Here is a 15,228-nt window from a genome sequence, read left to right as displayed (position 1 = left end):
CAACTGCTGATTCATTTTATTGTTTGTTTTAAAAACCGAGAGGAATGGCTTTCACCATTACCCTCTCCACCACCTCCCACATTATCCTCTCACAACTCCGTCTCACGTTCTCGCATGTGTTTGATGGATGTGTCTTTTGTCTCATCACTGTGCCACATTTGTTCCCTCCACCCCCAATCAGCTGCAACACCTACCTCTTCTCTCATTCCAGTTATTTGGGCTGGACGTTGCGACAAAAGACAGGATGATTTGATTGTTTCTTCGTTCCACGACTGTGATATAAATTAAATCCCTGCTGTACTAAAAGCTATTCGTCGATGAACAATAAACGGGTTTATATGAGAAATAGAATAAAACAAAAGAACACGAAGAATAAATAACATATTCCTCTTTCATCATCCACTTTTTTATTTTCATTTCATGATCCCGTGAGGTTGTGTATACCTCAAGCACCCCTAAAATGGAATGGTGATCATGGACCCAAACCAAATCAACACGTGCTGCAGTGGTCCTAACCAACAAAGGATGCCCCCCATACATCCATCTTGGTTAGGTACCCATGACAGGTTAATAAGATTTTTTAGTTGCAGCGGAATGATAATGACGAACATTAAATGGGAATACTGGCTCAGTAGTAATCTTTGAAAAAAACAACGAAACCCACACTGCAAAATGCAAAATCAAGTTTGTTTGTTTTTGTTTAAAAGCAAATTTCTGTAGCTTTGGACAAATCAACTTCAGCTTATAGCTGTGTAACCAATACACACACTGCACAGCGTGTATCTGTACCGTAAATGCGGCACAGTGCCACGGCATCAGCCAAGTACATCATGCATGATCAAAGTTGTGTGCGATGGACTGAAGGATGTTGATTGCTCGACTTTCATGTTTCAAATTCTCTTGTCAAATCTCAAGGTCCTCCCCTTCATAGTTGTAGATGATATATATATATATATATATATATATATATATATATATATATATATATATATATATATATATACATTTTTATGATGTTGATAGTGCACTTGCCTGCTCTGGTCCTGGGTCCGATCTCATTCGGCTCCAACTGCCATTTTGTGTGGTGCCAACAGAGGGTATTGCATTATGGAGAATGCTATCCTGGTTCACAATGTGTGCAAAAGCAGCAGAAAATCGCTTGAAAAATAACTTCCTGTCATCTGACTGGAGGCTTGCCCATTTTTACATTTTGCGGTGTTGTTGCAAGGATGGTTCTTCATCTTGCTGTTCGATGGTAGCGCGTGTGTTGAATGCAAATGGCTTATAGTATGCATGTGCTGCATGAGAGAGATCAGAAGCTAAATGGTGGCTGACTGCCTGCTATATCATCGATTGGGGTTATAATAATTCGGTGAAATGTATGAGAATCAGCAAAACCAACGACAATGCACTTCCAGCCCCTGAATGAGTCATTGAGCAAAGTATCAAACATGTGACTACATACATGGTAAGCAGTGAGACTTGGCATATATGGTACTTACAAACGATCCTTGCATCGCACATCTCGAAACATGCTGCATACAATTCGCTAAGCAGGCAATTTCTTCCACACTCAAACTATATAGCTGACAGGATAGCTGAGTGGTATAAACACTCGTCTCTAGCCTGGGTTCAAATCTTGGCCCTGATATAAACTGCCATTGTGGTGCTTCCCAGGTATGGTGAAGCATCATTGTGTCCCGTCCCTCGGTTGGATGTTAATCTAGGTGTCCTTTCTGCTGAAATTAGTTGGTGGAATTATTCCTATCGCGACTGTGGGACTGTGGGTATCTCGTGGGTATTCCAATCTGGACTGTGGGTATCTTGTGGCCTGGTCTTCTTGGAGGTCCCCTTTGACACATTGCTTACTATCAATTTTAAGGTTCCTTAAAATAAATTCTCTCCTAAATTTCTCGAAAAAAATCCTTAAAATTGAGGAACACGGTCTCCAAATGCAGTGCCCCACGTTGGCAAAACCACAGATGGCAGTTAAATATACATTTCTTTAATCATTAAAATATAAACGAATTAATGTTCCGTCAAAAAGGGAATATCTGGCAGGAATGCAAAATTCAATTATGATCAATGCATATTTCAAATGTGTGCACCTGAAAGCTGTTGGGCTTGTAAGCATAAATATGCTGAATTCAATGTGAAAGTAGCACACAAACAAACAAATTAAATTGTAAATCACAAGCCAACTGGTTTGTTATCATGTGCACAAGAGCCAGTGGCTCCTTGTGAAAAGCCATACAGTACAAAACCAAAATAAATTGCACGAAGCAAAATTGTTCATTAAAATGAAGTGAAACTAAAACATGACAAACGTACTCCAAATTACAGTTTAATGGTTTAGATATAATGCCATTATAATAAACACATTTCCCTTAATAAAGGTGGGGCAAGTTTCCTCTGGTAAGAAAGATGAGGCACGAACTAAACCTCGTATAACCAAGACTAAACCCAAGACTATGCGACTACACTCAAAAGTATAAAGGTTATATGAGGTTTAGTGGGACTGGGTATATGTAGTTGGACATGTGTATATATATATATATATATATATATATATATATATATATATATATATATATATATATATATATATATATATATATATATATATATATATATATATATATATATATATATATATATATATATTAGTCAGCTTTTACTATGCCACCCGTCGGGACCGAGCAAAAGTGGCATAGTAGCGAGAGTGGCATAGTAACGAGATTTTTTTAAAACGGCCTTATTTTCTCAAGTTACCCATCTGTAGTTAATCTTTAGACAAAATTTATTCCAGCAAGTAAAAGGCACGACTGTTGTATAAGCTAAGCGAACGGAGAACATACACACACTAACAGAGTTCACACACTAACATATGGCATGGCGAGAAATTCACGACACACAAAGCTTTCAAGAATCGTCGGCTGGCGCATCTTCTTTCGGCGGATCTCGTGCATCTCGTTGTCTAGCCGATCGCACGCTTGCATCACACCGGGCTTCCCGCTTCTCTGCTGCATGAACTTCCGGACGGTGCTACAAGCGCGCTGGGCTTCCTCGAACGGAACGATTTCCTCCTCGACAGTTACCTCGTCATCTTCACTTTCCACCGGCTCCTCACTGCACAGAATCTCCTCCGCAATCTCCTCCAGCGTGAAATACCCGCCAGTCGCGAGGCGCTCGTCGGCTTCGAGAAAGTCAGACAGCTCGATCTCCTCGTTCTCGTGCATCTTTTCCTCGGCAGGCAGAGCTTCCCAGATGTCGGGCAGCTCCGCATCCTGTGGCTCAGTTTGGATCTCCTCTTCGATGAACTTGGCCTTCGCGAAACAGTTCCTGATCGTCGACTTGCCGACCTGCTCCCAAGCACGCCGGGCGACGTGTAGAGCGTCGAGCAATGTGAACTTGAACTCCTTTCCCTCGTCTATGGCCTCAAGCCGGCGGCATAGCAGGAGCTTCTTGTAGTGGCGCTTGAGGTTCTCTATGATTCCCTGATCCATTGGTTGCGAATTGGCTGTCGTATTGGGTGGGAAGAAGACCAGTTGGATGTTCTTCAGCTCGAGCTCGGGAGGGTGGCCAGAGAAGTTATCGAGACAGACCAGCACTCTGCGTCCCTGCTGGCCGAGTCGTCCGTCCCACGCACGCAACATCTCCTCGAAAAGCTCCGCCGTCATCCACGCCTTTAAGTTCGCCTTGTACTTGACCGGGATCTCTTTGTTCTTGAAGGCACGGAGTTTCTTGGAATTGCCAATCACCAGAAGAGGGAACTTCTCGCTGCCGCTCATGTTTGCCCCAACCAGAAGAGTGATCCTTTGCTTGCTTTTCTTTCCTCCAGTACACCGCTCTCCCCTGAAAGCCATGGTCTTGTTCGGAAGCAGCTGCCAGAAGAGTCCAGTCTCGTCCAGGTTGAAGACGTCGTCTGCGGAGAACTGCCCGAGTAAGGGCCGGAGAACCTGTTGTTGCCACTCAAGAAGGGATTGCGAATCCACCGCTCCAGCTTCGCCCTGCACTGTCTTGAACGTGATGCCGTGGCGCTTCTTGAAATTGCCCAACCAACCGTCGCTCGCCATGAAGTCTGGGATGTGCATCAGCTCGGCCAGTTTCATCGCCTTCTCCTTGATCAGATCGCCGCTGACAGGCACATTCTGTCCTCTTGATCGCTTCAGCCACATGAGCACTCCCTCATCAAGCTTCGGGTCGTGAGCCTGCGCCAACTTCATGCGTTTCGATGGAAATCCAGCTTTGATTGCAGCCTCGATTGCGTCCTCCTTGCTGAGAATGCCCTTCACGGTGGTTCTCTTTACTTCGACGCCCATTTCTTGCTAATCTCCCTGGCCAACTTGGACTGATTCGGCTCCTTCTTCGCGGCATCGATGATCTCCTTCTTCTCCTTCAGCGTAAAGTCGGTTCGCTTGCGTTTCTGAGCTGACATTATGGGCTGAATTTGAAAAAAAATGATGTCACTGTTGTACGTGTGCCTGCGTGTCTGTGTGTGTGCTCGCGCTTTTTTGTGTCTCGTTGTGCGTGTTGTGATTGGCTTGTTGTGGCTGGCATCGGGGAGAAGAATCGCGTGTTTTGACACAGTCTGACTATGTGCGTACATATTGAGTTATGTTGTGCGCAGCTGGACTGTAGTTCGTCGCTTCGCCTTTGGACGTGAGTGTGATAATCGAGCACTGAGCAATACAGACTTTTTCACGACTCGTGCCTTTTAACAGTCACACAGTAGTGGCATGGTAGCGAGAGTAGGGGGTGGCATAGTAAATTTATTTTGTATTGAATTTTGTCGGGACCGAGCAAAAGTGGTATAATAGCGAGAGTGGCATAGAATCGAGGTGGCATAGTAACGAGCTTTGACTGTATATATATATATATGTATATATATATATATATATATATATATATATATATATATATATATATATATATATATATATATATATATATATATATATATATATATATATATATATATATATATATATATATATATATATATATATATATATATATATATATATATATATATATTGTTGCGGTTGAGGAAATTTGCAAACCAACATTCAGGTCCTGTAGGTGAGATATCTCTGTAAGTACATGTGTAGTTAGCCCCAAACCCGTTGTTTAGAGGGAATAAATGTGATTCATTCGGGCTGCGACCCTTTGAGATAGCCGTTTTTCTGTTCTATCTTTATTTTGAACCAACCATGTTTCAACCGCCATCATACAACAACCACCAACCACAACGCCGCTTCACAACAACAACAACAACAACAACGCCAACAGCCACGATTTTACCTTCACAACTCGCTCCCGCAAACATCGCATCACCGCCATTCCAAACGGCACCATGGCCATAAACCACCACCATAAACCCTCCACCACCTTCACCTCTCTCCTTCTGTGGCCATTCCTGCACCACCTGTGAGCACGGAGCGTCAGGCTGTCCTGGGCTCGTACGGGACGCGAGCCGAGCCGCGAGTGCAAAATGCGGCCTTTCCGAGGAGAATTCGGATCAGGAATGCTACACGCCCACTTCTGATCCGTCCAATCAGCAAGCGTGGGGCGGTTTGGCCCCGCCTCCAGGCGTGTCGGTGTGGAATCGAGATATGCAAATTGTAGGATCAGGGGAGGTTCACGCCCCTTTTTCTCCGTCAAATGGGCGAGCGTGGCTCCACCCCCGAGCTCGTTCTGATCCAGAAATTTGCATATGGGTTCTCCTGCCGGCCTATAAAGCGCCAAGCGCGGGGCGAATCCGAGTCAGTTTTTTGGTTGGAGAGCAGAGTGTGGCAGCAGCAGGGTCGAGTCGGTCACGGCAGAGTCGGTCTCGGCAGAGTCGGTCTCGGCAGAGTCGGCCTCAGAAGAGCGGAGAGTGTTTTGGGCAGAGTCGGCTTGGAGCGCGAAGTGGAGTCGGAAGGCGAGGGCATACAGGTGGTTTGCTGCAGTCGGCTGAGGAGAATTGGGGAAGAGTCCGAGTGGCTTGGGTCCGAGGCAAGGAAGACGGCGGTCGGCGACGAGGTAGCGGTGGAATCGCTCGTCACGGGACCCAAGCAAGCCAGCTGTCCTCTTTCCCCAGAGCATCAACAATTCCCCCCCCCTTTTTCCCCCACGCTGAGATAGTGCGAAAAGGGGGCCCCGTTCCCACCCCACTCCAAGCAGTGCCAACGAAACCCGCGAAGGAGCACGAAGTCGGGGCACCGCCGCACTGCCACATTTGCGGCTCATCACAAAGACACGGGTAGGACCCACCCGGTCTTGCGGACCTGTCCGCTCTTTCAGGTCCCACGCAAATATTGGCCCACAGGCCCCGTCTGCCCCCTTGTCTTTGAGGGTGGCCCTTTTCTTTTGCTTCTGTGTAAACGTGTGTGTGTGGTGCCAGTCTGGTGAAGTAAAACTGTGTAAGTGTTGCCGTGTGTACGCGTAGTCGGTTGTAGATCTGCATTGTTGTGTTTCTTTTGTTGCAATTGCTTTATGTGCATTCTATTTAATTGTATATGTGTGCTTTCCGTGTGCCGCGGAATAAATGTGCATCATGTTGAACTGTTTTCCCGTTTCGCTTCGTCTTTTCTTTAATTGAATCTCCATCTTGCTTCACGTAAAGGGTTGGTCGTGGGCTTAATATGCCCGGTAATTAATCGGAACCGTCGAGGCCGACGATAACACCGCTCGGTTATCCCAATAGTATGGAATGGGTCGCTTAAGTGGCCCGTGTCCGGAGTCGACCTGCGGCGAGGTGCGATCGCCTGGTCTACCCTCCGCGTGGGTACTTAGGTAGGTCGAATTTGGCGAACAACCCTATCCCACGCGGGGGGCTGATTTGTACGATCGTGGTGAGGCCGAAAGGCCCACCCGTGACTAGCTCCCGGCGTTAGTCCGAGAGGGTCATGACAGAATTGTCCGTCCGGTGGGCGACGTGCTGCGATTCGAGTTATGTGGCCGTTCGCACGCCGGCGAGCACGAATTCGCAACAATATATATATATATATATATATATATATATATATATATATATATATATATATATATATATATATATATATATATATATATATATATATGATTGGAGCGACAAGGTTTTGGAAATAGATTAATGTAAACACAATTATAGGCTCACATAGTTCTCTCATTTTGGTCTTGTGCAGTTTCCAGGTCAAGTGTATTAGTCCCCACTGGACTGAGTTCGAAATGGGGGTTAAGGGATTTAGTCTATTTTCGTGTCCATGTGTGCGTCCACAACCATATCTCGAAGATGTATGGACCGATTTTATTTGTACTTGGCACAAAGACAACACATGATGGTATGATATACATATACACGTCATTTTTTTCGACATCAGATCCAAGATGGCCTAATGGTGGCCATTTTAGTTGTACATAAATATGGGCTATCTCTTTTTTTTGAATACCTTGTTGAGGCTCGTGTGAGAGCTAACACACAACGCACAGCAAGGGGGGCATGAGACAAGAGGGGCAGGAGTGGGAAAGATAAAGCAGTGGGGAACAGAAACATTAGGAGATCTGTGGAAGGGAGAGGGATGGGACAGGGAACACAAGGTAAACAAGATGGACACTACAGGGACTTTCAGGAAGAAAAGCAGCGAATTTGAAGTAGGTGGGCTTGGGGTTGATTAACGGGGGTGGTTAACAGGGGTAGAAAAGATTTAGGATTTGGAATGGGATGGGGGATTTGGATTTGAAAAGATCAAGGATTTGAAACTGGTCAAACACGTAGAACATTTCTTTCAATCTGGACAAATCTCACACTCTCACTATGTCTCTCCGAAAGGACCGTTTTGAAAATCCCCACATCCACTTTCTCAACAATCCTCTGGAAGAAGTCCTTTCTTTCAAGCTTCTGGGTCTCACTATCTGACATGACCTTTCCTGGGAAAGCCACATTTCAAACCTGGCCTTCAAAGCCAGTCGCCGACTGGGAATCCTCCATCGTGCAAAGTCCTTCATCGGCCCACCTGAGCTCTTGACCACTTACAAAGCTTTTGTCCACAGCCTGATGGAGTACTGCTCTCCCCTCTGGGCTGATGCTCCTGCCTCCAACCTTTCTCAACTTCATGCTGTGGAAACCAAGGCATTTTGGATCATTGACATCTCCCGCGATGAGGCTGAGTCTTTGGGTGTCTCACTCTCTCACTGCAGGCAGGTCGATGGTCATTCTGTCTTCTACTGTCTACTCTCTGGCCTTACCCCCCTCTAATCTGTCTGCTATTTGCCCACCCCCATATTTCCACAGGGTGCTCAAGGTCCATCAGCAACCCCCTTCTGGTTAAACCACCAAAATCAAGAATCACTGCCCACTATCATTCTTTCATTTCTCTTTTTCCCCACATTTGGAACAAACTCCCACACTCTCTCCAATCCCACTCTTCCCTCCAGGTCTTCAAAACAGCTGTTCACCACCATCTCTTATCTTCCCCCATCCAAAACCATTATCTTTTCTACCCCCGTTAATCCACCCCAATCCCACCTCCTTCATATTCCTTGCTTTCCATCCTGAAAGTCCCTCTTGTTTACCCCATGTTCCCTGCCCCATTTCTCTCTCTTCCACAGATCTCCAAATGTCTCTGTTCCCCACTGTTTTGTGCTTCCCTCTCCCATCACTCTTGTCTCCTGCTCCCTTGTTATACATTGTGTGTTAGCTTTTTTCAAGCCTTCACATTGTATGTAAACCAAAACAAAAAATACATAAAAAACAAACCAGAAACAGCATGTTAATTCTCTTCTTCGTAAATCTAAATGTGTCCACTACAACCAAATGATTGACGACTGCAGAATGACTCCAATAATGTATTCCATGTCACAAATCAACTTTTAAATTGCAAATAGTCATCTCTACTTCCTACTCATGTATACAGTAATTCTCTTGCACTGCTTTTATGCCAGTTCTTTGCCACCATGATTGACTCTTCATAACAGTCTCTTTCGCGATGTTTCCACATACTCATCGCAAAAGTAAACTGAACTTCAAGCATGAGAGCCTACCACCTCAGATGAAATTGAGTCACTCATGCGCAATACTCCAGTGAAATCATGTGAGCTTGATCCCACTCCCACAAAGTTTATAAAATAATGTGCTACTGTCATTTCTCCATTTATTGCTGAAATAATCAACTTACGTTTACAGAGTGGAGAACGTCCAACAGCACTGAAGTTGGCTAAGGTACACCCACTACTAAAGAAGCAATTGTTTGATCCAGAATCTCTCCAGAACTATAGCCCAATCTCTAGGCTTCCTTTCTCGTCTAAAATTCTTTAACGTGTTGCCTTCTCAAGATTGTCAGAGTTCCTTCCGGAAAAACTATCGACTTGACAATTGGCAGTGTTCGTGCAAACCACAGTGATGCAACTCTTCTTGTCAACTTATCTAATGATATCCTGATTAAGACAGATGTTGGAAATATCACAGCTGTGGTAAGACCTTTCAGCAGACGTTGACATGTCGAACATGGTATACTTGCAAATGTGTTATCACTTGGTGTTTGTGATTGTGCCTTGGACTGGTTCAAGTCTTACTTTTGTGAACATCAGCAGTTGGTATGTGTAAACTATGAGAAATCCGGCCCTGTCCTTTTAAGTTGCGGGGTTCCTCAAGGATCTGTCGGTGGACCACCGCTGTTTGCAATATATCTGAATGGACTCAAGCACGTGCTACAACATCACGATATCAACTATTACTGCTGCACTGATGATGTTCAGCTTTATGTATCTTTTGCCCCTGACCAGAATGATGTGCTGAATACCCTGTGTTGACTTGAAGCCTGCATCCAAGATGTGAGAACTTGGATGAGTTCAAATTCACTCAAATGTGAACAATCACAAACTTGAACTTGTCTTCTTTGGTTTAAAATTGCAACTCGCTAAGATACATGTGTTTCATATAAACATAGGTGACTCCGTGAACACTTCTATAAATGCTTGTATGAACCTTGGTGTTATGTATGACTCATCCATGTCGATGTCAAATCATGTCTTAAGCATTTGTAAATCAGTGATTCCAATTGAGGAACTTTGGTGTAATTCCTGAATATCGAACCCGTTGAGAAACTTGTTCTTCTCTTATTTCATCCAATCGAGATTTTTGTAATTCCCTGTTGTATCAACTTCCGAACACACAACTTGTCTGACTCCATAAGTTACAAAATACTGCCACACATCTTGTCACACTGTTCTCTTGTAGAACCCATGTCACACCCACCCTCAAAACACTCCATTGGCTCATGGTTCATGATTGAATTGTGTTCAAGTTATTGATGCTCGTGTGTCATTCCTTGAATGGTTCTGCCTTGCACTATAATTAAAAAAAAAAGTAAAAACATAGAGGGATGAAATCTCAAAAAAAAATCAACCAAACAAGGTAGGAATGTCACCACATTACAATGCCACAATAGGACACCACAATCCTCTTATGGATTAACATCATGACATCTTTTGACATTTTCCTTTTGTTGTGGGATTGTGATGGAACAGGGATTGTTTAAATATCAATGTTCCTTACAGAGTCCATAACAATGTTTCTTCTAGAATCTAGACAGAGTCCATATATATGTTCCATACAGACAGTGTCCATTAAAATGTTCTTTGCAGACAAAAGCCATAACAATGTTCATTGCAGACAAAGGCCATAACAATGTTCATTGCAGACATAGTCCATAACAATGTTCATTGCAGACAATGCCTTAAAACAAAACACACACAATCATACAATGGCTCAATATCACTGTGAATCACTTTACTGGTGATTACAACAATATACGTTAACATGATAAATGAAACATCAGTACAAACATAAACCAAATCGGCAACTCTGATCAGGCAAATACTATAGAGTTGAAACTTCACCGCCGAGAGCCAAACAATAATAAAATAATAATAACATCGTTAAACATTTCAAAATCTTATTTAATAAAATTAAGTTCCCTTACTTGTGGCAAGTGATGCTTTTGGTCACTTTTAACTGGTGGGAATGCCTGATTGCAGATGAAGGCATAACAGAACACCAGCTGTTTCACTGAAACCAGTGCAAGATGGTGGATCACTGGTGCCACTTGCCACCTATCATTTTAAAAATAATAATAAAATGCTTAATGTTCCATATATTTTGTTAGAATGGTATGGATTAAATCCATCTATGTTATTACATTGATTTAATACTTGGCTTAGTTGATTTGGGGGATCGTTTGGATATGTATCACTTTTGGAATGGTTCTATTCACTCTCCATTTCCCCTTCTCCCCCCCCCAAAGGATACATGCTCCAAGCCAAGGCATTGTTGAACAGGCCAAAACATGGTGCCTAAAGACTCTTGCGAGCTGACAGAGGGCTGACCAAGATGGCGGCACGCCATCTTAGTAAGGCTTATTTTGGTTTTCTGTGAAGAGCACCCCAGAAATTATCTTCAAAAGGGGTGTTTGAATAAACACAAACACCCAGTTTTCATTCATGCACCACCTTGGAGTTTCCTTGGTATGCATGCAAAGTTTGGGGCCACTAGGTTTCATGGTTTTGGAGTTATGGAAGAGATGGAAGGGATGGACTGATGGACGGAGACACACTGATATTTATTATAATAGAAGACTTTCTGCAGTCCAGTTGAGAGCAACACAGTGTGAGCAAATTTTTTCCATTCATCCATTTTCCAACTGTGGATGGTTGCTGTCGTTGTTGGCTGGATTGTGTTGAAATTCTTCACATTCTGTGGGTGCCAAACATGCTGCCCTGGAGGCTGCTTGTCTTGCACGTTGATCCTCAACCCGAGCCTGTGTATGCTCTGTCGTTTCAGCTGACATGGCATTTATCTTTTTTTGAGAGTGGGGGTTAATGTTGGTAGAAAACAAAATGGTTTTGGATGGGAGATGATCTGAGATAGTGGTGAACAGCTGTTTTGAAGACCTGGAGGTAATAATGACATTGAAGAGAATGTGGAAGTTTGTTTCACAGACAGGCAGGAAAAAGAGGAACACATGAGTGGAAGTGAGCAGTTATTCTACAATTTTAGCAGTTTCACTAGAAAGGGTTAATGGTGGATCACGTACAGCCTGTAGATGAATGTGGGGGGTGAGCAGCTTGGGAAGAGGGGTACAAAGCACAGAGATGGCAGAGGGAACGAGCAGAAAGGAGGCGGTAGAAGACAGAGAGACCGCTGACCTGTCGGCGATGTCAAATTAAGAGGCCCATTGACTCAGCTTCATCATGGGAGATTTCAATTTCTTTCATATCATCAGCCTACACACTGATGCAGTTTATGGCAAACAGCCATGCTCTTTCCTGGGCACTATCAGGCATGATCTTTCTTGGGCAAACTATATTGGCCTCCAAAGTTGGCCTTCAAAGCCAACTGCCGACTGGGCATCCTCCATTGTACAAAGTCCTTCATTAGCACACCTGAACTCCAATGCACCGACAAGGCTTTCATCTGCAGCTTGATGGAGTACCGCTATCCCCTTTGGGCTGGCTCCCATCTCACATCTTGCTCAGCTTGATGCCATGGAAATCAAGGCCTTCAAAGTTATTGGAATGTCCCATGAGGAAGCTGAGTCAATGGGCCTCTCACTTTTCCCTCACAGACAGGTAGGTGGTCTCTCTGTCTTCTACTGCCTTATTTTTCGTCTTGCATCCTCTGCTCTTTGCATGCTTTGTCACCCCCCCTCCAACCAGTTTTCTTCAGTATCCATCTTGTCGACCCCATGCATCCTTTCCTGCCTCCTCCACCCCCCTTCCCAAATTCCTCCCCACACCCATTGCTTTTCCAAGTCTGCCTCTATCTTGGCCTTCAACTCCACTGTTGGTGTTTCACCCCTCTTTCTGGTATCCATCCATTTTGTCCTGTTGTGTCCTGATATGTTCAATGTACTAGCTATTCAACAAGCCTGGACTTTGACTACAAAAATAAACCCAGTAACACAGACAATTTCAAATATAAAATGTTCAGTACACTGAACAAATATACAAAGGATGACATGTACTGTATATGGTATATCGGGGGGGGGGGGGGATTGGAGAGGGTTGGGGCAGGGACAACATCTTTCACACCTTACTTTTTCCATTCTTCTTCACAATATTGTTAGCTTCAGTATAAAATAAAATAAAATAAAATAATTTCCAAAAAACTTTAGGCATTTTTGTATCCTGCAGCAATCAATGGTTAACATCATTGCACTCAGGACATTTGTAGGAATGATGATTCCATGGAGTGTAACGATTTTCATTGTAGTCGCAGTATCCAGGCTTATTTAACTTTTCCCACCGTCTTTGGCTGCCGTCCAGGCAAGGGTGAAGTCTCTAACAATGACCTTATGCCTAACAACCTCGACAGGCCTCGGATTTCCTCCGCAGAGGTGCAAGGTTATCCACAGTTTGTAGCACACAGACTGATGGTGCATTTTACAAGAACCTTCATTATAACTTCTTGGAAAATCTTGAAATAAATGAAAGTCACATATATATGTTATTGTGAACTTTCTACTACATATTATGAGCTGGTTGATTTGAGAAAATGAATCAATCAGTCATTGTAAGGGCACAACTGGCATGACTTGTTTGATACTAAGCTCCATGACTCGCAGATTGCACTTAGTTTGTGTTGAAATAATTATGCTTAACCTCTCCGGTGGGCAATAGGATGTTTGTAGCATTTAAACTACAAATAGATCATTAATGAAAACTATTCGTATTCTGCAACTACTTACAGAGATTAAATGATCGTTTTATTAATGGACTCGTCCAGCATATTTCCCCAAACCCATTATATAAAGATGAGACCACAAACAGAGGAAAAAGGAACTCATCTAATATCACAGTGATGACTCTCAACTCGTGGAGCATTATTGTGGTCTCTCTACAGAAACTATGCCCAAGAACAGCCGTATAAACGACGAGGCAAGGGGGCAAACCTGAAGATGACCCATAAATGGCATTAAAGATTTTGGAAACATTCTGGCGAAAAGGAGAACAATTGTGAAAGTTTCGACTTTTGTGAAATATCTGTAACATCCACATTGTGAGGACAACCGGCTTAATGTCTTTGCTGAAGAAGCGTCCTCCATGATGCAGTCCCTCCTGCTGACACCGAACCACACAAAGGTTTTAATCTGATGATAATGGACACGTCACTTACCTGTTCACCCAGCACATCACAAACACAGCATTCCCTAACAGTCTATAAGATATGAATTAATTCATATTGAATAATAATAATAATAATAATAGGCAACTACAAAGGGTTTTGAAAATGAGGCTGAAGGCTTTTGAGATTGGAACTACATCCTGGGGAGCGATGTTTTGGTCAAGAAAGTTGAGGGTAATTCCAATGGTGGGAAAACATAGCTTAATCCCATGGATATTAAAGGATTTTAGAGAAAAGATGAGACTTTTTTTTCAGCCTTCCAACTTCATAACTACAACTGTACCTCAAAGTATATTTTCTCCCTGGAATATCAGCGAGGACTAATTTTTTTTTCCATGTTTCTTTGTCCGGGACGATTATTTATTTTCTGCTTCACATTTATGATTCGTCATTTTCTCCCCATAATACATAAAACGCATACAATCTTCAAGGTGGTTTCAACACACCACATTGTGAAAAAATATACATTCGTTTGAAGAGCTCCTTTTGTTTTCCGAGACCTTGACTTTGAGATTGTGATGCCTGTTTATTAAATGTTCAGAGGCAGTTTGATCAACCACATGCGTTAAAACTCGTGAACATGAGTTTGTGCACGAATGAGTAACAACCCTGAGCACCGAGCCTTCTCACTACGTCCAATGGAAAGCTGTCTGAGAAACCAAACCTGTTTGCTGGTTTGCATTCTCTTCCTAACCCCTGGCTCATGATGTGAGGGACTGAAGCTCAAATCCCGTATACAATTCTGGTTGTCCATGCCATTCATGTAAAAGTACACTGATGTCTCCTCTGAATGTCTTGGTCCCACAAGTGATTTATGTCCAAGCTCCAAGCATCTTAATGTGATGTATGTCCATTATATGTGCCTGAGATTAAAGTGAATAAGAAAAGAATATTTTTTTTAAACGATTTTGACGTCACTCTGGATGGAAAATGGATATTATATTATGATTACGAATAACATATAACTTCTCGAAGCAGTATGAATTCCCCTTGGAATGGAACACCTATGAGGTAGAATGGGTAAATAAATAACATGACATTGTATTACTAATCAGAATGAATGATAATGAGTCTCATGTTAACAC

The 15,228-nt window shown here is 43.2% G+C and overlaps 1 protein-coding gene across 3 annotated transcripts in view; it reads right to left on the bottom strand.

The window, feature by feature from the left end:
* The window catches only part of LOC147015879 (leucine-rich repeat transmembrane neuronal protein 3-like), a 262,950-nt gene that overhangs the window by 243,259 nt on the left and 4,463 nt on the right, over positions 1-15,228 (bottom strand). The window contains exon 3 of one of the 3 annotated variants that reach the window (XM_085848447.1): positions 7,122-15,147. The exons of the other annotated variants lie outside the window; for them this stretch is intronic. Within the exon in view, the coding sequence (XP_085704573.1) occupies positions 15,058-15,147 (90 nt within the window). The 3' untranslated portion in view covers positions 7,122-15,057. Of the gene's footprint in view, positions 1-7,121; positions 15,148-15,228 lie in introns of those variants that run through there. 3 annotated transcript variants of the gene reach the window in all.

Source organism: Eptatretus burgeri, chromosome 12 (genome assembly GCF_056783735.1).
Source record: "Eptatretus burgeri isolate ZD-2024b chromosome 12, Ebu_testis_v1, whole genome shotgun sequence".
NCBI classification, from domain to species: Eukaryota; Metazoa; Chordata; class Myxini; order Myxiniformes; family Myxinidae; genus Eptatretus; species Eptatretus burgeri.
The sequence above is the reverse complement of the archived record's forward strand: the minus strand, read 5'-3'. Positions and strand labels throughout refer to the sequence as shown.